General features: G+C 46.4%; 1 protein-coding gene across 1 annotated transcript in view; it reads left to right on the top strand.

The window, feature by feature from the left end:
* Window positions 1-17522, top strand: part of LOC8052920 (galactosylgalactosylxylosylprotein 3-beta-glucuronosyltransferase 2) — a 30638-nt gene extending 13116 nt beyond the window's left edge. The window contains exons 2-6 of the mRNA XM_042288453.1: window positions 4776-4866; window positions 9065-9291; window positions 11333-11536; window positions 14525-14809; window positions 17403-17522. Coding sequence (XP_042144387.1) covers window positions 4779-4866; window positions 9065-9291; window positions 11333-11536; window positions 14525-14809; window positions 17403-17522 — 924 coding nt within the window. The 5' untranslated portion in view covers window positions 4776-4778. The remainder of the gene's footprint in view (window positions 1-4775; window positions 4867-9064; window positions 9292-11332; window positions 11537-14524; window positions 14810-17402) is intronic.
* The last annotated feature ends 7355 nt before the right edge of the window (window positions 17523-24877 follow it).

The following is a 24877-nucleotide window of genomic DNA, read 5'->3' as shown; positions in this document are numbered from 1 at the left end:
AACCCTTTTGAGGGTTACGAGGGTTAGTAACCCTCGTGAGGGTAACCTTCACGAGGGTTACTAACCCTCGTAACCCTCAAAAGGGTTACGAGGGTTAGGTTACCCTCGTGAGGGTAACTCTCATAACCCTCGTGACCCTCACGAGGGTTACTTACCCTCGTAACCCTCACGCGGGTTACGAGGGTTAGTAACCCTCGTGAGGGTAGCCTTCACGAGGGTTACCCTCACGAGGGTCACGAGGGTTACGAGAGTTAACCTCACGAGGGTCACGAGAGTTACCCTCACGAGGGTCATGAGAGTTACCCTCACGAGGGTCACGAGAGTTGCCCTCACAAGGGTTACTAGGGTTACCCTCACGAGGGTCACGATGGTTACCCAGGTCAAGTGACCCCTCCTGGGGTCACGTGACCTGGGGATACCCCCCGAGGTCACGTGACCCCCGTTGACGTCATAGCCACTGATGACGTCATCAGTGACGTCACTGATGACGTCACCGGCATCCGCATCGTCATCGTCACTGATGACGTCATCAGTGACGTCACTAATGACGTCACCGGCATCCGCATCGTCATCATCATCACTGATGGCGTCATCAGTGACGCTACTGATGACGTCATCGGTATCGTCACGTGACCCCCCGACGTCACGTGACGCCCCAAGGTCACGTGACTCCCACAAGGTCACGTGACCCCCAAGGTCACGTGACCCCCCGCCCCCCGAGGTCACTTGACCCCCCCCCCAGTACCCTTCCCTCCTCCTCCTCAAGAGCTGCGCTCTAATTCGGCGTTACAGGGAGTTGTAAACGGCTTTCATTTTTTTAGAGCGCAGCTCTTAGGGGCCCGTTTCCGGCTTGAGCGGCGTCGCCGTCGGCGTCGGCGTCGGCGTCGCCGTCGCCGTCGCCGTCGCCGTCGGCGTCGGCGTAACCGCGCGGTGCATCATGGGAAATGTCCCATAATGCACCGCGCGAGCCCCCCACCAAGGTCACGTGACCTCGTGGGGGGTCACGTGACCCCCCGAAGTCACGTGACTCCCCTGAGGTCACGTGGCCCCCTCCTCGAGGTCACGTGACCCCCGCCGATGTCGCGTGACCCCCCGATGACGTCATCGTCACTGATGACGTCACCGGCATCCACATCGTCATCGTCATCATCACTGATGACGTCACCGGCATCCACATCGTCATCGTCATCATCACTGATGACGTCACCGGCATCCACATCGTCATCGTCATCACTGATGACGTCACCGGCATCCGCATCGTCATCGTCATCATCACTGATGACGTCACCGGCATCCACATCGTCATCGTCATCATCACTGATGACGTCACCGGCATCCACATCGTCATCGTCATCATCACTGATGACGTCACCGGCATCCGCATCGTCATCGTCATCATCACTGATGACGTCACCGGCATCCACATTGTCATCGTCATCATCACTGATGACGTCACCGGCATTCACATCGTCATCATCACTGATGACGTCACCGACATCCGCATTGTCATCGTCATCATCACTGATGACGTCATCAGTGACGTCACTGATGTCGTCACCGGCATCCGCATCGTCATCGTCATCATCACTGAAGACGTCATCAGCGACGTCACTGATGACGTCACCGACATTCGCATCGTCATCGTCATCATCACTGGTGAAGTCATCAGTGACGTCACTAATGACGTCATCGGTACCCGCATCGTCATCGTCACTGATGACGTCATCAGTGACGTCAGTGATGACATCATCGGCATTGGGGGTCACGTGACCCCCAAGGTAACGTGACCCCCCCCTGGTTAGTTTAACCCCCCCCCCAGTGCCCTTCCCTCCTCCTCCTCAAGAGCTGCGCTCTAATTCGGCGTTACAGGGAGTTGTAAGCGGCTTTCATTTTTCTCTCTCTCTCTCTTGTTTTGCCGGTAACTTACGCCCGAAACTCGCGAAGTACCTCCAAAGTTCTGATCAAGGGTTCAAACATCTTCAACATTTTCTTTATTAAAAGAATATGGCTTGCATATTCTTCCCTTACACAAACCTCTTTTAACTCGATGCAGGTCCTTATATAGCGCAAGCGCTCGTTCTACGGAAGAATGTTTCAAAGCCGTTACCCTTTATTTACATTTTTGTTGCGTATGCGTTCGTGTGCGATATAAATATAGATCTGTAACTCGGCGGCTTATCATAAACTCCCCGTTCAGCTCACTGTTCCTAGAAATGTTTTCGCTCGCTTTTTTTTTCTCTCTCTCTCTTGTTTTGCCGGTAACTTACGCCCGAAACTCGCGAAGTACCTCCAAAGTTCTGATCAAGGGTTCAAACATCTTCAACATTTTCTTTATTATAAGAATATGGCTTGCATATTCTTCCCTTACACAAACCTCTTTTAACTCGATGCAGGTCCTTATATAGCGCAAGCGCTCGTTCTACGGAAGAATGTTTCAAAGCCGTTACCCTTTATTTACATTTTTGTTGCGTATGCGTTCGTGTGCGATATAAATATAGATCTGTGACTCGGCGGCTCATCATAAACTCCCCGTTCAGCTCACTGTTCCTAGAAATGTTTTCGCTCGCTTTTTTTTCTCTCTCTCTTGTTTTGCCGGTAACTTACGCCCGAAACTCGCGAAGTACCTCCAAAGTTCTGATCAAGGGTTCAAACATCTTCAACATTTTCTTTATTAAAAGAATATGGCTTGCATATTCTTCCCTTACACAAACCTCTTTTAACTCGATGCAGGTCCTTATATAGCGCAAGCGCTCGTTCTACGGAAGAATGTTTCAAAGCCGTTACCCTTTATTTACATTTTTGTTGCGTATGCGTTCGTGTGCGATATAAATATAGATCTGTGACTCGGCGGCTCATCATAAACTCCCCGTTCAGCTCACTGTTCCTAGAAATGTTTTCGCTCGCTTTTTTCTCTCTCTCTTTCTCTCTCTCTTGTTTTGCCGGTAACTTACGCCCGAAACTCGCGAAGTACCTCCAAAGTTCTGATCAAGGGTTCAAACATCTTCAACAATATCTTTATGAAAAGAATATGGCTTGCATATTCTTCCCTTACACAAACCTCTTTTAACTCGATGCAGGTCCTTATATAGCGCAAGCGCTCGTTCTACGGAAGAATGTTTCAAAGCCGTTACCCTTTATTTACATTTTTGTTGCGTATGCGTTCGTGTGCGATATAAATATAGATCTGTGACTCGGCGGCTCATCATAAACTCCCCGTTCAGCTCACTGTTCCTAGAAATGTTTTCGCTCGCTTTTTTTTCTCTCTCTCTCTCTCTCTTGTTTTGCCGGTAACTTACGCCCGAAACTCGCGAAGTACCTCCAAAGTTCTGATCAAGGGTTCAAACATCTTCAACATTTTCTTTATTAAAAGAATATGGCTTGCATATTCTTCCCTTACACAAACCTCTTTTAACTCGATGCAGGTCCTTATATAGCGCAAGCGCTCGTTCTACGGAAGAATGTTTCAAAGCCGTTACCCTTTATTTACATTTTTGTTGCGTATGCGTTCGTGTGCGATATAAATATAGATCTGTGACTCGGCGGCTCATCATAAACTCCCCGTTCAGCTCACTGTTCCTAGAAATGTTTTCGCTCGCTTTTTTTTCTCTCTCTCTCTCTCTCTTGTTTTGCCGGTAACTTACGCCCGAAACTCGCGAAGTACCTCCAAAGTTCTGATCAAGGGTTCAAACATCTTCAACATTTTCTTTATTAAAAGAATAGGGCTTGCATATTCTTCCCTTACACAAACCTCTTTTAACTCGATGCAGGTCCTTATATAGCGCAAGCGCTCGTTCTACGGAAGAATGTTTCAAAGCCGTTACCCTTTATTTACATTTTTGTTGCGTATGCGTTCGTGTGCGATATAAATATAGATCTGTGACTCGGCGGCTCATCATAAACTCCCCGTTCAGCTCACTGTTCCTAGAAATGTCTTCGCTCGCTTTTTTTTCTATCTCTCTCTCTCTTGTTTTGCCGGTAACTTACGCCCGAAACTCGCGAAGTACCTCCAAAGTTCTGATCAAGGGTTCAAACATCTTCAACATTTTCTTTATTAAAAGAATACGGCTTGCATATTCTTCCCTTACACAAACCTCTTTTAACTCGATGCAGGTCCTTATATAGCGCAAGCGCTCGTTCTACGGAAGGATGTTTCAAAGCCGTTACCCTTTATTTACATTTTTGTTGCGTATGCGTTCGTGTGCGATATAAATATAGATCTGTAACTCGGCTGCTCATCATAAACTCCCCGTTCAGCTCACTGTTCCTAGAAATGTTTTCGCTCGCTTTTTTCTCTCTCTCTCTCTTGTTTTGCCGGTAACTTACGCCCGAAACTCGCGAAGTACCTCCAAAGTTCTGATCAAGGGTTCAAACATCTTCAACATTTTCTTTATTAAAAGAATATGGCTTGCATATTCTTCCCTTACACAAACCTCTTTTAACTCGATGCAGGTCCTTATATAGCGCAAGCGCTCGTTCTACGGAAGAATGTTTCAAAGCCGTTACCCTTTATTTACAATTTTGTTGCGTATGCGTTCATGTGCGATATAAATATAGATCTGTGACTCGGCGGCTCATCATAAACTCCCCGATCAGCTCACTGTTCCTAGAAATGCTTTCGCTAGTTTTTCTCTTTTTTACCGGTAACTCACGCCCGAAACTCGCGAAGTACCTCCAAAGTTCTGATCAAGGGTTCAAACATCTTCATGATTTTCTTTCTTAAAAGAATATGGCTTGCATATTCTTCCCTCACACAAACATCTTTTAACTCGGTGCAGATCATGCAGGTCCGAGCCCTGGTGCGCCGGTGGTCCACATTTCTCAGGGTAGGAGCCGTGTCCGCTATTTGCTTGCTCGTTGTGCTGCGAGGTAGGTGGATAGTTTACTATTTTGAGACATGTCGTGACTTACTGTGTTAAAGGGATACTACAACGAAATTTCGGCGCTCATTTTTTCGTCTATATGTGTTCAAAAGAGCAGTATCAAATGGAACATACCAATATCTTGTTAAAAAGTCTCGAAAAGGAATTTTAAAACGAATTAAACGATTAGCAAAGAGCACCTGGTGGATGTCGCTAACACCTCGTTTGTAATGCTCGTCTAGGAACCTTGACAGCTAGTGACGGAGGTTGTCTCGTCTCCGGCCACGACAAGAGAAGGGGGGAAGGAGGAACTCCCCTCTTCCCGAGAATTCCTTTTGTGTGTCGCAGAAGTGGCTATTGTCCCCCTAGAAGATTATAGAAGATTAACCCGTCACTCAAAATTCGTACAAAAGCAGCCGCTTCGGTGGCTGGAACGACTAGGCCATCCTATCGACGTCAGCCTCGCCGTAGCTTTGCTCGTCTTGAGACGACCTACGTCACGATTGCGTTGGATGTCACGTGCTCTAAGCTGGGCCTTCTTCGAGCGCTTGCCAGAGTGGGCCGTTTATAACGAAAAATACAGCCACCAGGATCAAAATACAAACTTGCGATTGTCATTTACGGATATTGTGGATCATATTCAACCTATTTTTGAACACGACGGGAATATTTCAAATTTCGTTAAAGTATCCCTTTAATAGGGAGTTTTCGTAGACCGCGTTTCCCCCTCCGCTAAGCCCTCCGCAACAAAGAAACCGCTAATGCGCTGCGCGCCCCGTGGCCTTGACTGTAGAGTTCCGGGTATCGTAGCAGGTTGTGGAGAGTGTTGCGGGACAGTGGAAACGATCTGGGAAAACTCCCTATTACTTCAAGATATTATTAGCGAGTTTTAGTAGACCGTGTTTCCCCCTCCGCTAAGCCCCCCCCCCCCCCGCTACCCGAAACTCTACAGCCAAGGCCATCGGCACGCAGGCGCAATGGCGGTTTCTTCGTAGCGGAGGGGGAAACACGGTCTACTAAAACTTTTAGTAAACCGTGTTTCCTCCTCCGCTAAGCCTTCCGCAACGAAGAAGTTGCTACTGTGCCTGCGCGCCGACAGCCTTGACTGTAGAATTTCGGGTATCGTAGCGGGTTGCGGAGGGCGTTGCGGGACGGCGAAAACGATCTACGAAAACTCCCTATTGGCTCCGTTATTGCAAGACGGACACCTTTCACGGCATCGACGCAAGAGGAGGGTGCTGCAAAGAGCGCTCTTTTCCCATCTCGGTCTGGAACATATCGACTCGTAGATTATCGTAGGATAGAGTGTTATCATCATCAACCAGCGGCAGTTTATTTTGTCCTTCAGCTCGATATGTTCATGCAAGCAAATGTTTCGTAAAGTACGACGAAGGAATCTGGCATAAGTTTCTATTGTAGATTTGAGAACATTTTCAACCTGCCCGGGTTCTTATTTTATGGTAAAATTATTAAAAAGAATACGGATATGTCGTTCTGCAAATATAATTCTAGACTACTCATTAAACAAAAGCACGCCCATTTCTTGATACGCTCTGATATCTAAGTTGGTTGCAACACCGATCTGGCAAAACCATTCTGCAAAAAAGAAAAAAAAGAACACGAGGGGGTTATTATGGGGTCGGTATTTAAGAAGTTTACATATCTAGTCAATTCGAGGAGAAATATATAATGGGCTTAATGACAATATACCGGGAGTTTGTGAGAAATCCGAGCCCGGCTTTTCGCACCGCAAAAATAAACTAGACGTCGCGGAGAGCTCAAACTCCGTCAGAACGTAGCCCCAGCCGTTCGAGCAGGATGCCAAAGTTTCACCACCAACCCTTATCTCATTCAGAAGTTATAAGTGATATTGTGAAATTTTCAATGGAAAAATGGGGCCCATTTTCACCCGTTTTTGGTTTTAAGCGCCATAGAGCTCCATGTATTTGAGAACTCCGTTGGCCGCCATTTTTCCATTGAAATTTTGAGAAAATCGTTTATAACTTTTGAATAAGATAACGGTTGGTGCTGAAACTTTGGCCTTTTGCTCGAATGGCTGGGGCTACGTTTTGACGGAGTTGGAGCTCCGTTTATTTTTGCGGTGCGAAAATTCGGGTTCGGATCTCTCACAAACACCCGGTACATGCTTGTGTGAATATTCGGTTGTTTCGAATATTCGATCGAATGTAGGCTATTTAAGATTCACTTCGATTCTAATATTAATAATCGAAAAACACACAACGCTTGCGTATTCAAGTTTGGGTCGAATTGGTGTTTTTTAGGCGAGAAATTTTGTCGCAGCAGGGGCCAGAAAGAGGTTCCGCCTCAAGAAAGACAATGATCTCGCTGAGCTGGAGATTAGGTTGTCGATGCGCTGATTCCACGATAATGTTTAAGAAATACGGACACCCAGATATTTGTACAATGAGACAATTTCTAATTGTTGTGAGAGTAATGAATATTCGCTAGATGATTTGATCAAATTGGGGGTGACGGTCATTTGTTCGCATTTTTCGGGGTTTCGCATTTTTCATCTGTCATTGGGTGCACCTGCAGCTTATGGTGTCAAGGTCGTTTTGAAGAATGTAATGATCTGTTGGGCCAGTAATTTTTTTTATACAACACAGTCATCGGCAAATATCCGAGTAGTCGAATTAATTGAGGAAGAATTTAATATAGATTTATTCCTCTGTACGCACGGCGACAGCAGCCCGTTCATACGCGTCGCGTGCGCTGGGTACGTCGCCCAAATTTCAATACGGCCTGCAAGTTCGTCTGCTCTTTGCGCACTCCGTGCGTTTGCTCACCCTCCAGATGCGTCCACGTACCCTCGTTTCCCTCCCATCTCGGCCGATGGCGGTGCGCTCTTAGCTGCTTCGTCGTCGCATGTTCTCTGCGCGTTCTCTTTGCTGTCTGTTGATTGGCGTGGGTCCCCCTGCGTTCCAATGCGCAAAAGACGTGTTTTTTTTTAAACATTTCTTTTTCATTTATTTTCAGTTTTAGTTAATTTCTCTTGTTTTCCAGAGAAGGACGACGACAAAAACTTCTTATTCGTAGCTGACGAACTTTCGATAGAATTTTTGAATTAGCGAGCGTAGAGAATACCATCGGATCACAAGATATCCTCTGGAGTGTACCCGTGTTTTCTAAGACAATTGTAAGTTAGAATGTAAAACGAGCTAAAACCATTCGTCTGAGATGTTAGTTTTACGAAACTTCTTTTTTCTTTTATTAAACGGCTTTATGTTATTTTTTTATCATACCTCAATTTGTTAAATGAGATGGCTTGCTGGAGGCGATACGCAAGATGTGGGACGATCGACCCGTGCTCGTCTACCGCGAGGCTTAACCGAGATCGTTCATAAATGAGACAGCACTATCGTTAACTGAACAACTTGGAGGAAGCCGGGACGTTACTAAATAACCTTCGAGCGACTCAGCGTTAGACGACTATCCGCGAATAGTAAGCTGACTCGTTTTGAAATAATATATTTAAATTCAGTTGATTAGTCATAACAATGCTGAGATCCTGCATCATCCACCATCGTATCAGTACATAAAAATTACCCAGAGACAATAATCACCAAACACGCTTTTTCATACGTAAAACTACATATATTGGAAGTCATAAAAGATGTATTCCCTTCATGGTTTGGAAAGAAAGGCAGGAAAAATTAGCTGCGCAATGTCTATCATAGGCCTTCCCTGTCTCCCGCTGCAAATAGTAGCATTATGGCCTTGACAATAGGCAGGATCAGCGTCATAACTTCATGGGCAAGCAACTATAGGTCAAGGGCTTGTGTCACGAAATCGAAGCTACTAACAATTATTTAGAAACGTACCCGCGTATACTCCCGACTTCAAAGACAGCTCTATTATATAAATGAGCGTTTCAAGTCAATGCAAGAATTCCTATACTTCTCGAAGTCGGGAGCCTGCTGTGGGCATCCACTTGATTTTAGTCGAATAAATATTTTGACAGTTATTTTTCTGTTTGTTTGTTTTTTGCTTTTCTTGAGAGGTTATTCAAAGAACGAAAATCTTTAATGATGTGGTTTTGGCATTCAACGACACAACATCGAACAATTTTCTAACCAGAAAACTTAAAAGCTGAGGTCGGTACAACATGTGGCCCTGCATGCGCGCGCGGGGAGTGGGATCGGGAGGGCCCGTCAGGCGCGGCTGCAGAACAAACATCGGCGCAGGAAGGTCCACGCTGCGCGTCCTGGCCTGCCTGCAGCCTGGTGGTCGCCCCTGGTCCTTCAAAGTCTCCGAGACGCCGTTGGAGGCTCCGCCGACGGTGTACGTGGTCACACCCACGTACCGGCGCCCCACACAGGCACCGGACCTGCTCCGGGTCTCGCAGAGTCTCATGCTCTCCACCAACGTCTTCTGGGTCGTCGTCGAGGACGCCACCAGGCGCTCCGAGCTGGTCGGTGCTCCGTTTTGACTGAATCCAACCACGGAGGTTGAAAGCTCCTGGAGGCGACATGGTAACACCAGAGGTGAAGCCAGAAGTGTGGAGGGGCACGCCCGGACCCCAACGATGACCAAAACCACAGCTGTTTCGGTCACCCTCGGGTGCCCGGTGTCACTTCCAGAAGCTCCCTACCTCCATGGATGCACCATATAAGACGCTAAGGAGTGACGACACATTTCTGCCAGTTATCTTAAGCTTAATCTGAAATCGCGGGAAACGCTTTTCCGTCCTCCAGAAATGTGAAGATAGTCCGCGACAGAGATAAACCATCTGAGCTTTCTAACACCCTATCTAAACTTCTGGGAAGTCGTACTTTCGAATCGTAACAATTGCCAATGAATCTTTTTCTTGTAAGCTTCTGCGCATGCGTACACCCTCTCCCCTTACCTCGCTTCCTGTTGTCGCCATTTTCAGAGTCCCGCACGACCAACATCGTCAACATCCATCTTTGTGCCTAATTCATCTTTTTTCTTTATGCTTTATATTGCTTCGGTGCATGCAGCCGTTTTTCGTTTGGACGGTCGTGGTCTGGTTTGGATTGGACTGGTTTAGTGTGGCCGCGGCGCCATGCTCATTCGCTTCGTTTGTTCGCTCGTTACGTCCACTTTCCTTCTTACAAGAGGGAAAGCGTCTTCCGGCGTTCTGGCACGCTTCCAATGACGCGTCGCGGAGCAGGAGAGGGAGGAAGCTGTGGGTGCCTGCATCCGAAACCGCCGACGCCATGGCAATAAGGGGCTTATAATCTGGACACTTGGCTAAAAAGTCAGTGAGAAATCCCGCGGCTGTGATTGGCTGTCGAATACCGCCGGATTTCTCACCGACCTTTTCGCCAAGTGTCCGGAGTAGGGCACCCAGCCCTATTCTGGCTCACCGAACACAACAGTGCGGACCGTTGCGAGGTTAGAATCCCCGTTTTTCTCCGGTTCGGAACCCCTGCGCTAAATGCAAACGCATTTCGTCCAGAATCAGCGTAGCGACAACAACTTTGGCATCATTATTATTTTTTTAACATCGGTTTATTTTGTTTATTTTGAAGCTGAGATTACAGACGAAGCTACAAGCGCAAGCTAGCCTGTGATCCTGGCTTTGAGCCGTGAAATTTCTAGCACGAGTGCTCGTTCTGCGGAAGGACGTTTCAAAGTAGCGACCTGGTGCTCCCGTGCTTGTGGCATTGGCTGCATTCTCACCTTAAATAGGCGGTGCAACGATATTCAGCTGGAATGTTCTTCACTTTTCACGAGCTTACTGGCACTATACTCCGTTCACCCTTAAGGTCGGTGCACACGGGCGTTTCCTTGCGATTTCTTACGTTGCGCGAGGAGTCATCGGGGCATTCGTGCTTCGCATGTCGCGTGCAAAGCTACTCCTTGAGCCGGTCGCCACGCTTCATTCGAAGCACGGATGTCCCGATGACTCGGGACGTAAGCGGTCGTAACGTAACGTATAGGGAGTATTCACTGGACGCCATATTTGTGGGTGCTGTTTAGAGCGCATGCTCAGAACGAGCTCACATCAATAGTCTGCTAAGACCGGCACTCTTGATGGTGCGGAATGCACGTTGCAAAAGAACTGTGGAAGCTCGCCGTCAGCACGCGCTCAGCATTCGCGCACACAGCTATGGCCGCTAATGAAATTAATGCCCCCATGTGAACCAACCTTTAAGCTGAGACTTCAGCCAATGCCACAAGCACGAGAGCTTGAGGTCTCTGCTCTGAAGCGTTCTTCCGCAGAACATGCACGCCTCAAAGCCAGAAGCTCGCGCTTGTAGCTTTGGCTGGAGTCTCAGCGTGAACAGAGTATAGCCATTGGCCAAGAAACCTCTTTGTTACGGTGTAATTTCTAAGATAAAAGCGGGCGTTTTCTTTCAATTTTTCCTAACTTGGTGATGTAGTTTGTATACGTGTTGGCATAGCCTCGTTTCCTTTGGGCGGTGTATATATGACCATGTGTGACGGCGGTCGAGAGAGTGTGGCGGGTCTCTGGGTCTTCTCAGGTGGCCTCGATCGTCGCGGGGTCCGGCCTGCCGAGCGTGCACTTGCTGGGCCCCTGTCCCAAAGAGCACCGCAAGCCTTCTTCCGGACGAGGCGCCGCGGGCCGCCGCAGAGCGCTGCAGTGGCTGCGCCAGAACGCCTCGCTCCCGGGGGTGCTTTACTTCGCCGACGACGACAACACCTACGACTTCCGGCTCTTCGACGAGGTGACCTGGTATGCTTATCGGGGGGCTTTAAAGGATGGCTCACACACCTGCGACCACTCACGACCGGAAAGACTGAAGGCTGGTTATCATATAGTCGCCATCGCTTACGACCGAGTTCTCATCGCTTGCGGCGAGAGAACAGACTGGCACGCTGGCATCTAGGAGGTGACCCTGGAACTGCATTTCACTAGAGCGAAGGTTTTGCAATATTTGCGAGATAAAATGTACGTACTATATATAAAATATTGTAATTTATAACATTTCCAAAAAAAATTCAGGCGAAAAAAAAGGGGGGGGGGGATATAGGGAAATTTTAAGTGCTCCACGGCTATCCGATATGTGGCGCCATTGTGTTATCTCGTCGTAAGAGATCCCAGGAGAGTCGACGAGCCCCCGATCGCGTTGGCCGACGCTGGCTGCGAACGGGTGTCTATGTAATGCGCAAGGCGGCGTAGCGCTCAGGGCGCGTCGGCGTGGATGACGACGGAATAGAGCACGCTCTATTCGCGTCGTCGACGAGCGCAAACCAACGAGGGTGGCTTTCTCAGAAGCCCTCACGTGAGCGCCCCATTTGGGAAGCTGGATGTCGGGACCAGTCGGAGTGTGTGAGACGCTCATTTCTGCGATCTGAACGTGCCGTTCTTGCCGCGTGTCGTGTGCTGTTGTTCACATGTTCCCGTGTTGGTGTGCATACGACTGGACGAGTGTGTGCGGGACGTGGACTGCTCCGAGAATTCACTACCCCCTGAGAAGCTACGAACCGGACGCACATGCATGTTTTACCGGCAAAAGCTGAAAGCTCGATGACGCGCCAAAGGTAGAGTCAGGCACGCAGCCAGGGGGGAGGACCATGGAATCCGGCCCCTCCCCCTCCCCCCCCCCCCCCCGAAATCTTCCATTTTGCACGGGTCCTCCCCTCCCCCCTCCCCCTCATACAGCATTCTATCATGGTGCCCCCCCCCCCGAAACAAAATCCTGGCTAGTTGCCTGTGTAGAGTTAACTAGAAATAATTAAGGATGACCTAATGTGCTAGTCGTACGCCACGGCAGTCGCTCCCGATCGAAACAACAAGCGCCATTGAATGTACGGGAACGGCGGACCCAGTGAAACGTCCGAACTATTTAGCCGACCAGAAAGTTTCAACTGGGCAGCTTGTAAACGCTAGTAGCGATGGGCGATGAAAAGAGGAGACTAAATCGACCCTTTATTGTTTGTATAAGCACCGCTATAATTCGGAACGTATACATTGCGTAATTTAGCCATCGTGTCTTTATCCTGTCTTCTGTAACCGGTGTCAGTCTCGGGTCATGTGGAAGTGTAGCTATGAAGATAGCTCGCTGACCATCTCTCAGAAAGATGTCTCTGTGGAATATCGAGTGCATCGTTTTCATCGAAGTATCCCGGCGGATTCACCTGTCGCTTGACACGACACCGGCTATCCTGCCAAGCGGCCATCTTCGACGGACGCGATATTGCGATTTTTTTTTCGTCGACATTTGCGTGATATTTTGGAGAAAATAAAAGTTGGTTTGCACTCGTTATCCCCTTCATTTTCATCTTTTCGAACTGCTAACCATTGCCCCAAATCGCTGCTTCGAATTCATGACCACACGACACGGACGGACCACACCGACCGAGCGCGTGATTGGTACAGACCAGGAAACGGAAATCCTCTACACGAGACGACACGGTTACCACGGGGACGCGCATGCGCAAAATGAAGGCGCGCTGGACCGCGCTCGCGCTGGACTGTAAACACACGTTTACAGTCCAGCTTCTGAAACGCCTGAACCACTGTACAGTGGTTCAGGCGCTTCTCGGCGCGACATAGTGGCCGACGAACGTCGTTTTGCGTCTTAAAAACAGGTTAAGCCTTTTGTGACTGCTTGCGACCGTCTGCGCACAGCGCAGCTAGTCAGAAGTAGTAAAAAGAAAATTCAGCAGAGACGCTTAATATTGCTTACGTGTAGGAAGGCGAAATGCATTCCTACCCGCTGGGCGTTCTTACAAGCAACGCGCCACATTTTCCTTTTTCACACGGCGCTCCGTAGGTGACATCGCACTCCCCCACTGCGCAGGTGCGGCGAACCCCGCCGGCTTCACGATGGCTTCCGCGACGAAGCATCTGCGCTGCTTTTCTTTTCTTTGTGTTTTACTTCTGAGGCGCGTGCCTGATGACGTTTTGGTGTGACCATCGTTCGGGCACAACACCGCAGCTTTTTCGCGTAATGGGACAAGTAAGGCTTTCGCCTTAAAAGTTTAAACCCGGCTTTTAGTCTCTCCGGTCGTAAGCAGAAGTCTAAGTGGAGAGAGTCAAAACAAAATTGAAAAATAAAGTTCTTTCCAACCTGTATACCACACGAGGTATAACAGCCGTTAGCAGTCGCAAATGTCTGAACCAGCCTTTAGAGCTCGGGAAGTGCTGCAAGTTATGCCAGTGATGTTATACCAGAGCCAGAGGTGGCCAAGCTGCGGTTCGCGAGCCGCATGCGGCTCCTTGCGTGTCAAAAGTGAAGTATTACAAGAAACGTATCTGTATAAAGCTATCCGTCACGAGCGAATTAAGATCGGCTCACCAAGAATGGAGAGGTCAAGGAAAAGCTGCCCGTTCTCCGAGCCAGAATGGCGACCATACGGGGGAGCTTTGCGCTTTCTCAGCGGCCATCCAGTGACTTCAATGCCACATAGAAGACAAGGCCTCCTCCCAAACGTCATGACTAGTGGTTCGACGCAGCGTGCCGCCTATGAGACGTGCATCCGTCTCACAACGAGCGCGACGCCAAGGCGGACGCGTGTGCCGCCTTGCGGGGACTCTGGTCCAGCTTCGGCGTCGTCGGGGATCCACTAGCGATGACGTCATGCGAAGGCCTCGCCTTCTAAGTGGCATTGCATTGACAGAGTGAGAACGGCACAGAGGTCCTTCAGTTCGTTCCGCAGCCTCCATGCGCTTTGGCAGGCAGCGTCCGTTCCGGGCTCTCTCCGTGCAGATCCGGTGGGTCCGGAAGGTGGGCGTGCTCCCCGTAGGACTGGTGGGCCGGTTCGGCGTGAGCAGCCCCGTGGTGGTGGCAGGACGCGTGGTGGGCTTCCACGACTCGTTCGACTCGGGACGGACCTTCCCTGTCGACATGGCGGGCTTCGCGGTCAACCTGCGGCTGGTGCTGGACGGCCAGCCGGACATGCCCTACGTGCTCGGGATGCAGGAAACTCGCTTCCTCGAGAGCCTCAACGTCACTACCGCCCAGCTGGAACCGCTGGCGCGGAACTGCACTCAGGCAGGTCCCGGTGTGACTGCCGTCCGCTTTGGGCACGGGATGATGAGGGAAATGAAACCGAAGGAAATACCATTATCTTCAAGATAAGCGGCATATTTAAAATATCGTTCTTCGTATTTATTAGCGTGCAGGGAGAGTAATCAGACGCGAAATGTATACTACGGCAGTGTGTCTACTTTCCCGCAAAGTCCTAAGCAAAAATCTCAACAATCCACGGAGGAATTTCGGGAGAGGACGGGAATGAAAGTATGTTTAGACCTGAACACAAGAGGGGTCTTAGCAGTGACACTAAGCATGACGTTTTCAGTCTCGTTATTCGCCGAGCTTGCTCCCTAGATTGCAGGGATTGTACTCCCCAGGTGCTTTACTGGAAAGCAGACGCACTGGATTTTTTTAGATGCTTCCTATCTCAAAATATACTCGCCAAGTACCTCTGAAGCATAAACATACATTAGTACATCAAGCCTATTATATACTACGCATAGCATATAACCGGAGTTTAAATGATCATTCATCACTGTTCAATGGATGCAGAGTAATATGGAAGAAAACTTCCTATATATATATATATATATATATATATATATATATATATAATGCCGTTTCCGCGTCAAAGGGGGGCGGGGGGGGGGGGGGGTGGCAGCGTGTTTTTGAGCGGATTCCTTTAACAGCAAACTACTTATTAAGATCTAGGAAACGAAAATAGCTTTCAACTTCAATGCGCCCTGTGTACACGATCATACCAATCATACTGACATACGTGCGGCGCAGGTAGTACCTCAACTCCCACGCGACGCTCGTATCCGTGCTACCTTGTCGCCGTGTAATTTAAAGAATAGAAACGGACTGGTTCTATGCGTCTAGCCCTCAGCATGCAGAGCTCGTCGGTGCAGTCGTAGGGATTACGTCGACGTAGTAAGAGGGTGCTTCAGTGTGATGACAGCCGAATCCGGCTCCAGCGGTCAACCTGGTCTTGTATCCAACGCCTCGGCAGAAATGAAAGCCCTATATGCCGCGTGTCCCAAATAGCGGCCAGGCCCTTTAAATGGACCGAAAAAACCGGTTTCTTAACCCATCGCGTTCCAATTTTGTACAGCGTTGGCCACAAGTGGTGCATTTTTTCTATAAAATTTTCAAAGAGGAAACTTACCTTAGGAAAGAGTAAAAAAAAAAAAAAGTCTTAACTCCTATAGAAATTTAGCGAAGCCACCGGTCTTCAAACCATAGGGCGCCCTATGGTTTGAAGACCGGTGGATTCGCTCCGTTTTCCATAGGAGTTAAGCCTTTTTCTTTTTTTATTTTTCCTCAGGTAATTTCGCTCTTTGCAAATTTTATAGAAAAAATGTACCACCCGTGGCCAACGCAGTACAAAATCAGAACGCGATAGGTTAAGAAACCGTTTTTTGCGGTCGGTTTAAAGAGCCTGGCCGCTATATGGGACACGGGGTAGATAGTGTGAAATCTCTGCGGTGACCGAAATCGCCGAGCTCTAAAACCCCAGTCACACCGCTCGATACACCGCACAAAAGGCAAGGTGTTCCGCTGTAGCCATGGTGCCATAAGTACCTGAGGACAGGCCTCATGCATCTTACAAGCATGCCATTGCTTCATACATGCTTGGAATAGGTATGCAGGCAGTTTTTGTATGACCAAAGTGACCGCTACAGAAGAAAGTAACACTCTCACGCAGTGTCTGCGGACTGTCGTTTGTACGACGTATGAACAATGTGACCACGGCTGATCAGTCTCCTGGGCACAATAGGTGGCCTCTGCATTGTAAACTTTGCTCATTAAAAATATACATGTATTCTACAACTGTTAGTGTACGTGGACAGCACGACTAACGGCCGCTTCGTTTAAGATATGGAAATATGTTTGGACAGTATATATTTGGCCATTTCCACAACTTTAAATTCCCGGGAGATTCTCTCTGCACTTCGAGACAACGGAGGATTGTCGATCCCTTCCTCGCAAAACAATACAGCTCAACCTTCCGTCGGGTGATTAACGTATCAGCCGGTTATGCTCCGTTACACAACAACACCACCCACATCCAGACGCACTGCAGATTGGTGGTATTCCGAAGCGTCAGTCACATCACTTCCCGCTTATTCGAGCAAACCTATTTGTCCCACTTTAATTGCTCTAGAAGAATAAATAGTTCCAGCGCCGACAAACCGAACACCACGAACTAGCAAAATGTATCCATTATAGCCGCAACCTATATTAGGCTCAACGAACGTGATTTGTTAACACCTGCGAGGTAATAAAAATAAAGAAAAAAAAAACGACCGTTTGTAATTTAGGGATGTCTCGAAGGGCCAATGAATTCCGGAAAGCTGTCACGCGTGCCTGACTCGAAGGTTCCGTGACAGGGGACAATGCTCGAACGAGAAACGAATGTTTGAAAGCTAGTGGACGCGTGTGCACTGTTCGTGTAGTTATTGTGTCCTTGTTCCTCGTGTCTGTTCGTAGGCTCCAGTGAAGAGCTCGAATAAAGTACTATATAGATTTACACGTATTTCCAAGCATAATCATACATAACATCGGATAGTGACGTCAATGCACTAAGCCGAAATGCTCTCCTTTTCAGGTTCTGGTGTGGCACACGAAATCGGTGCCTTCAGTCTTCCCCAAACCCGGGCATGTTAAAGATAAATTTCATCGACAGAACACAAACTTGCAGCGGTTACTAAAATCTATGTTATCATAATAAACAAAATTAGAACTGCAGTACTGTCAACTGTCTATTTCTTGTTTTATTACTGACTTTGCCAAACAAGGTTGCAAGCAGCGCCAAGATCCAACGCTTGGCCACTCTCTGGACTCTGGACAGCTTGACCACTGGAAAATTGTTGCATAACTGAATTATGCTCCGTGTGTTAGGACAGCGGGAAGTTAGTCAGCCCCAATCTGGCTCCGGTATATCCGTCATAGAGAAGAGATTTAGCCAGCGCTGTACCACAGCTAACCCGGGATCTTTAACGATCACGCGCCAGTGGGATGCTCATCCACAAATCGAAACATGCAGAAGCAACATTTGGCAGGATTGGGAATAGTGCTAGGATCCCTGCTGCAGCGCGAGCTTGCGCTCCGAGCTGCCGTGCGCTGACATACGCAACTTCTCCCCCTTTTAGATGGCTGAGACAGAACCGCGTCCGGGAAGTGTCGGCCCTCTCGTCTGACTAAACACCAAAGCTACTGATTTTTCAGCATGGCCTGGCCATCTTTTTTTTTATAAAAGAATGTTAATCACTCACAGTCCTTAGTCGACTATGTCACAAAATAATAATGGTTTTACTTTTAAACAAACATATTGTCACAATTACACTAAACGGGTACAAACATTAAGCCTACTCCACATATTTGGGGTTTCTCGACGTGCTAGTATACATGTTCTGGCATTGATTTCGTGTATTTGTCTCGATGGAACATTACATCTCTGTTATATATCTTTGGTTCACACAACTCGTTGCCCGATCGTGCTATTACGTTTTAAATTTTTTCCTCATTAAAAATTTTCCCGTGCTTCATTTAAGATTGTGACTGTACATGACGTGAGTATACCCCTTATTCTTGTGTTTTATAAAAAAAATGCAGCTTACTTTTTTTTTGACACCCTGAGTTATTTAGGGGTTGCTTCGGTCTTTAGTACAACAATCGCAAATACAAAACTTAAAAAAAAAAATTCAAACTCCTTGTATACATGACAGCAGTAATGGCTTCGATACCAGCGAGAGGTGGCGGGTGGCTGCCGAAATAAAAGAAGCCAGTCACCAACAGGACGTCAACAATGCGACGCGTTTAGCAGGACGTCAGCGCTCCTTGTGGTCTGCACGTGGCTCGTCAGCATTTCCTTTAGGTTACCGCATGGCAGCGGATGCGGCCATTCAACGGGCTCCGACCACAGAAAAGGGGACAAAGAAGCGAACGAACAAAGCGGCGTTTTTGTCGACGGAAATGTCCGGGGAAAGGCGAAATCGCGACGGGCGGCTGCCAGTTGACGGCACCGATGATGCGCCGGCAGCGGTGGCTTCTGCTGCTTTTCGGGGTGGCATCCGTGGTCTGGGTGTGGAAGAGCCAGAAGGGATCGCCTCCTCCACAGGAAGACGTCAAGCTGACCATAATGCAGCAGTTCGGAATTCCACCGGCGATGTCCGAGCCTCCCGTCTGGTGAGTTTCGTTGGCACACCGCGATGTACCGACGCGGAATCCTCAGTTCGGCGTCATCCATTTTTGATAATTCAATCGTTCTTGATTTCGCACCAGCCAAATGCGAGAGGTTTTCTCGACTGATTAACGGGATGCCCTTACCCTTTGGTACCAACCTTTTCTCGTAATCTACGAAGGAAATCATACAACTGTGGAATGTCGGGCTCTAATGGAGGTTCTAATTGTTAGATACGCACACATTTCATCGAGTGAAGAGCGAACATTTCAGCGAGTGAAGAGGTCAAAAGAGAAAGAAAAACAACCAAATGCTAGCCCTCCTTTCCCTTCGAGATCTTGAAATGCTGTGCAGCAATCTACGATCTCAAAAGAAAAGAAAACCTAGTGTCCATTGCTTTTTTTTTTTCTTCCTTTTCGACGATGTTCGTTGAAAAGTTGCAGACTTGGACACAGAAGTCTGTAACATTTCACCGGACATTGTAGAAACTTTTTTGTTGAAAACTAAGCATCGCGTAAGAAAAAAATCAAGTGGTGCCGTAGTGAGGTACGTAGCTTTTCGCATAACTAAGTTTTTAATTAGTGTCACATAATTAGCACTTGGGTTCGTAAAAATTAACGTTTCGCTCCCATCAAAAACTTGTGGAGCTTCCGTGCTATGCGTAATTTTTACGTAAAACATTTGGCCGATATTCCGTGAAACATTGTGAATATATTCTTTCGTTTACCATTTTATCTTGTTGCCGTGTACACTGTTAGAAAAACTCCTGTCAAAATATGGGACACATACATGCTAACCTTGTTGCCACAACATGTCCTGTATTACAGGACTACAGAACATGTTCCATACTTCTTTAGTACGGGACATGTTGTTGCTGTATGGGCAGCTACAACAAGTTCCATACACCATCATCACGGAACAAGTACTGTATGCTACAGGAAATGTACCATTGTGGCACACAGCAGCACATGTTCTGTTGCAAGCCATGCCAGAACATGTACCATTTTTACGAAGTACATTACATGTTCCAATGCGTCCAAAACGACACAGGTTACATTTCTTGTACGTACGGAAAAAGTTCAGCCTTGTTTGTGATAGTACTCGCCCCATTTTATGTTACTGCCGCTATTCATGAGTACATCCGGGCTTTGTATGTCACATGCCAAGCTCCTCCTTGAAAACGTTGATATGCGACATGCAAAACAGGGATGTCGTGGCAGTTTGCAGGCGCAACTTGATGCACGTCTTCGCAACATAAAATTACCTGCAATGCGCAAATGTTCCCCAAACTTGTATGTATGGAAAATTTGAACTGTCGTATCTAATGCGAGCACTATCCTGAAAACAGAACAATGAATCTGTGACATATATAGTCAATAGAACAGCCAGGAATGCCATGAGAAAGTGTTCACATGCTACGTCAAGTTTAGAGAGCATTGTACATGCAGTGACGGGGATAAAGGCAGATAAACATTTGTAAAAAAATCGTTATCAAACTAAGTTCACGCTTGGTCCTTTTGGTTCCAACCCATAGCAACGGACCCATTGCAAAGAAGACTGAACAGTTTGCTGCTTCAAAAATATTTACATTTATTTTTCTTTTAAATGACTAGAGCAGATACACAATAAAAAAAAACACAGTTCATGTCGCAAATATTTTGGGGGGCAGCTCAGCCATAAAAAAAATATCAAAGTGAGCAGTCTCCTAAAAAAATGTGACCAAAAATTATGCTGACATGCTACATCTCGAAAAGAACCATCTTGGCGTATACAACAAATTGTAATATTAACAATAGAAAAGAAAGATTAATCTAAACAAGCACCGAAGTTTTTTTCCACTTCTTTTGGAACTTCGAGAACTTTTGGAGGGCTCCCTGCGCCTTCAGATGCACCAGAGCAACTTTTCTTGACGACTGCCGGGACCCCTCCTGCGGGTTCATTGCCACAAGTCGCCTGAAAAAAAGATAACATAAATAATGGGTGAGATTTCTTAGAGGAGGATGTATAACAGAAGCTAAGGAGTTCCTGGCTCCTTCTTTAACTTCTCTATCGGTTAGTAATCCAATCTGAAAAAATTCTAAACCTCGTCTATAGTATACTTTCAAGCCGAGACACGCCCTTAATTTGGACAGTCCGTGCAGACACCATGAGCCTCCAAGTCTGATCCTTGCATCAAGACGAATTGTGATTGTACACAAAAAAACAAAAAAAAACAAAACAAAAAAAAACGATTCAGCTTACTGGCATCAGTTCTCAGTAATAACTGGACACATTTCGGATCTTGTGTCAGCACACAACGCTAAAACATTCTACAACCCGAGACGGAGGCTACAAAGAAGGACGAACACATCCATCTCAATTGAAACGTATGTCTTCGAAGCCTCCATCTCGGTTTGTAGAATGTCATATTAACCAGCTTGCCTGTCTAGTAAAGTTGTACCCAACGATACTTCGGTTAAAAAAAGGAATTCACAGTACCAGTAAATGCAATATTACAAAAAAAACTTGCCTGGAGTGCTTAAGCAGAATATTCTGGTTATTATTAGAGGGAGGTTATCATTTGAGCCCGTTCTCGTTTCGCCCTTCTCACTTGGCCCTTCTCAAAACAACCATTCTCAAAAAAATCTTCTCTCTTGGACCTGGCGCATTTGGTCCTTTCCCGTTTCGTCCTTCGCATTTCAACCCTCCTCATTTGAGTCCGTTCTCGTTTCGCCCTTTTCACCTGGCCCTTTTCAAAACAGCCATTCTCAAAAATATCTCGCTTTGACCCGTCGCACTTGACTCGTTCTATACGAAAATCGTTTTTTTTTTTTTTTTTGGGGGGGGGGGGGTTATATTAATAAGTACATTGATATATTTTGTGCGTGCGTGTGTGTGTGTCACGCTACAGTCATACTCTCTCTGCCAAGGATTTTAGCAGTGCGTCGAGATCGTCGTGAAAAGCTACTAGCTGACAATAAAACAGACCAACTATTTATCGCAGCCAACTCATATTCCAAAATGTCACGTTTTTTGGGGTCTCTCGACCTAGGACAATGCCACCACTTTTATATTGCAGTGTTTCTCAAAAGGGGGTCGCGAAGACATCTATAGGGGTCGGCGAAGCCATGTCTAATCAGTCAAGCACGACAATATTAGTTGTCTTTCTTCACGTCGTTAAGAAACGTTCCAATTTTTGGGTGAGTACTCTCGTGCGTGTGTCAATGAGATAAGTCTACTTCACACTAGCAATTAGTTATATTCATTTATTAAATCATTATCATGATAGCCTATACCTTTCTATTCCCCTCACCCCGAGCGGGGTCCTCCATCATCTCCGCCTTTCTACAAGGGGCCCGCGAAACATCAATGGTTGAGAACCACTGCTAATATGTATGCTATTTCTGTTCAAACAAAGTTTCCAAAATAAAAGTTCATCGCTTTTTTTTTTTCGTTTGCTTAGAGGAAGGGAAGGACGCGTCATTGTACGATTCTCAGTGCGCACCTCTACACATAACATATACCTAATGGTATGTTGGGGGCCCAAGCAAGGTAAGGCTCGTCAACAAAGCCACGAAAGCATAACAACGTTAGAAGCATGCCGAAGTAATGCCATTCGGTCGTAGGGCGAACGGACAAAATGAGAATGGGTCCAGTTGCGAAAAACAAGATTCGGATCTTATGAGAAGGTTCAAACGAGAAGGACCAAATGATAATAGGACGAAATGTGCAAGGTTCAAATGCGAATGGGACGTTTTGAGATACACCCATTATTAGAATGCTGAACATTCATGTCTTTTGGTTCATATTAGTTATTCTAACTGATAAGCATAGCCCGGTCGCAGGTATATTCGTGTGCCCCTGCAGCACAAGGGCTCATGTATTTGAAGCCGATCGATACTAAGGCGGATTAAAATATAAGTTGCATGCTCCGTAGGATGCACAAGTTCTAGTATTGGTTCTATATGACAATGTATCTGAATACCAGATTCATCCTGATTCTTTCATTATATTGCAACATAATAATATGACTTACAGAGAAACGGTCCTCCCAAGGAGGTCACGCAGTTACTGCAGCACATCCAATTAATATGAGCAACGAATATTTTCAAGCGAATTGTGAATAAGGGTGTCTAGAAAGCAGCACGTTAACATCAGGCCTTTGCCTTTCTTAGTTCGAAGTTTCAACAAAAACATGGTACAACATGTTCCAGGTTGCTGTTGAACGTGCCAAACGAACACATAAGCTAACGCTAATATTCTGCTCTACAAAACATATTTCTTTCCGAATTGCTGCCGAAAGTTAGACACTTTGTTTAATGTAATTGACAATGCCTCAGCGAAAGTGTGACCAAGCTGAATGAAACCCTTAATATCTACATGGGAATACTGCAATACGTTTGAGGAATCGTTATGCGCCTGCTACACCAAGCGTTTTTGTTTTTTTTTTCTTACAGATTTGTTTAAAAAAAAAAAAAGCCATGAAAGCTACACTTATCCGATTTGTGCGAGTGAGTTATACGCCCAGGGGGCATTTGGGGGTGGTTAATCTTCGCGATAAGTCGGATAATTAATTAAAATTCGTTAATTAACTTTTTAATTACTGAAAATAGTCATATGGTTCCAATTAGAAATTTGCTGAGCGTCGTCCAAAACCCCTAAATCAGTAATTTTTAGAAATACTTTGAGCGCGTGAAAAGAGCAACAGTGCGCTGAAGCTACTAGTGGAGCAGGTACAAGGCTGGGGCTAAATAAGAGACAGAAAAATCGCACAGGCGCCTTACCGCGACAGCTAGCTTTGTATGTGCTCCACGAGTTGTAACTTAAATGCACTACTACGCTTCTCACGCGCTGAAAGTCTTTCTAAAAATGACTGATTTAGTGGTTTTCGATAACGCTCAGCAAGTTTCTAATTGGAACCATATGTCTATTTTCACTAATTAAAAAGTTATTTAACAAATTTTAATTAATTAGCCGACTAATCGCAAAGATTAGCCACCCACATAATGTCCCCATTGGCGTAGAACTCACTTGCAGAAACCGAATAAGTGTAGCTTTCATGGCTTTCTTTAAACAAATCTGTAAGAATAAAAAAAAAAAAAAACGCCCTGTATATGTACAGTGCTCACCAAAGGAACACGCTACTGTATTACCTCTGGAGATTACATCAATCCATGACGTAGCGCACAAAATTGTTGCATTAAGCAACATGTTATAGTTGTCGTTTGGCCACCGACAAGTTAGCACTTTTATGAGGTAATGAACAGTTGGTGTGTTCCTATAAGTTTCGGAAACATTGCACATTGCCAAATGAAAACAGAATTTGAACTTTTTTGACTTGTACCATATTATATAATGTAAACGAAATATGTTTCGAGGGCTCAATATTTCCCGATTGAGGTCAAAGTTGAAGTTTTGGAATAATTTTCGGGTTCTAATTTTCACGATGCGGTGGGACCTCAATATAGTTTCCAATGTGTTTACATTTTACCAGAATTGTTCGCGGGACCTTTTTTTTTCAAATTGTAGGCGATTTGCGAAAATTAGGTTCTTGCGAAAAATAAGTCGATTACAGTCTTCGAAATTTCTAATTTTGAGCCAAATTGGCTTTGCCGGAAATACGTTGAAGAGCACACCATCATTCAAAAGAATGCCAAACTGCTTAGGATGTTGGCAAGGACACGATAACAGATTAGCTACATAATTTATTGCTAACGGCCTATTATGTCATTAATGCTGTCAAAAAATATTTAGCAGTTATTGCTGCTTCCCAGACAAAAAAAAATTCCTATTTATTTCTTCATGAAATGCAATATCCACTAGACAATTCTACCACCTGAAGGAATTAGAACTGTCCATACGATACATTTTTACAAAGGAAATTCACAGCGCACATTTTTATAACTGAAAGGCACATCTAT

The sequence above is a fragment of the Ixodes scapularis genome, unplaced genomic scaffold (genome assembly GCF_016920785.2).
Source record: "Ixodes scapularis isolate PalLabHiFi unplaced genomic scaffold, ASM1692078v2 ptg005017l_1__unscaffolded, whole genome shotgun sequence".
In the NCBI taxonomy this organism is placed as follows: Eukaryota; Metazoa; Arthropoda; class Arachnida; order Ixodida; family Ixodidae; genus Ixodes; species Ixodes scapularis.
This window is presented reverse-complemented; position numbering and strand designations above follow the sequence as displayed.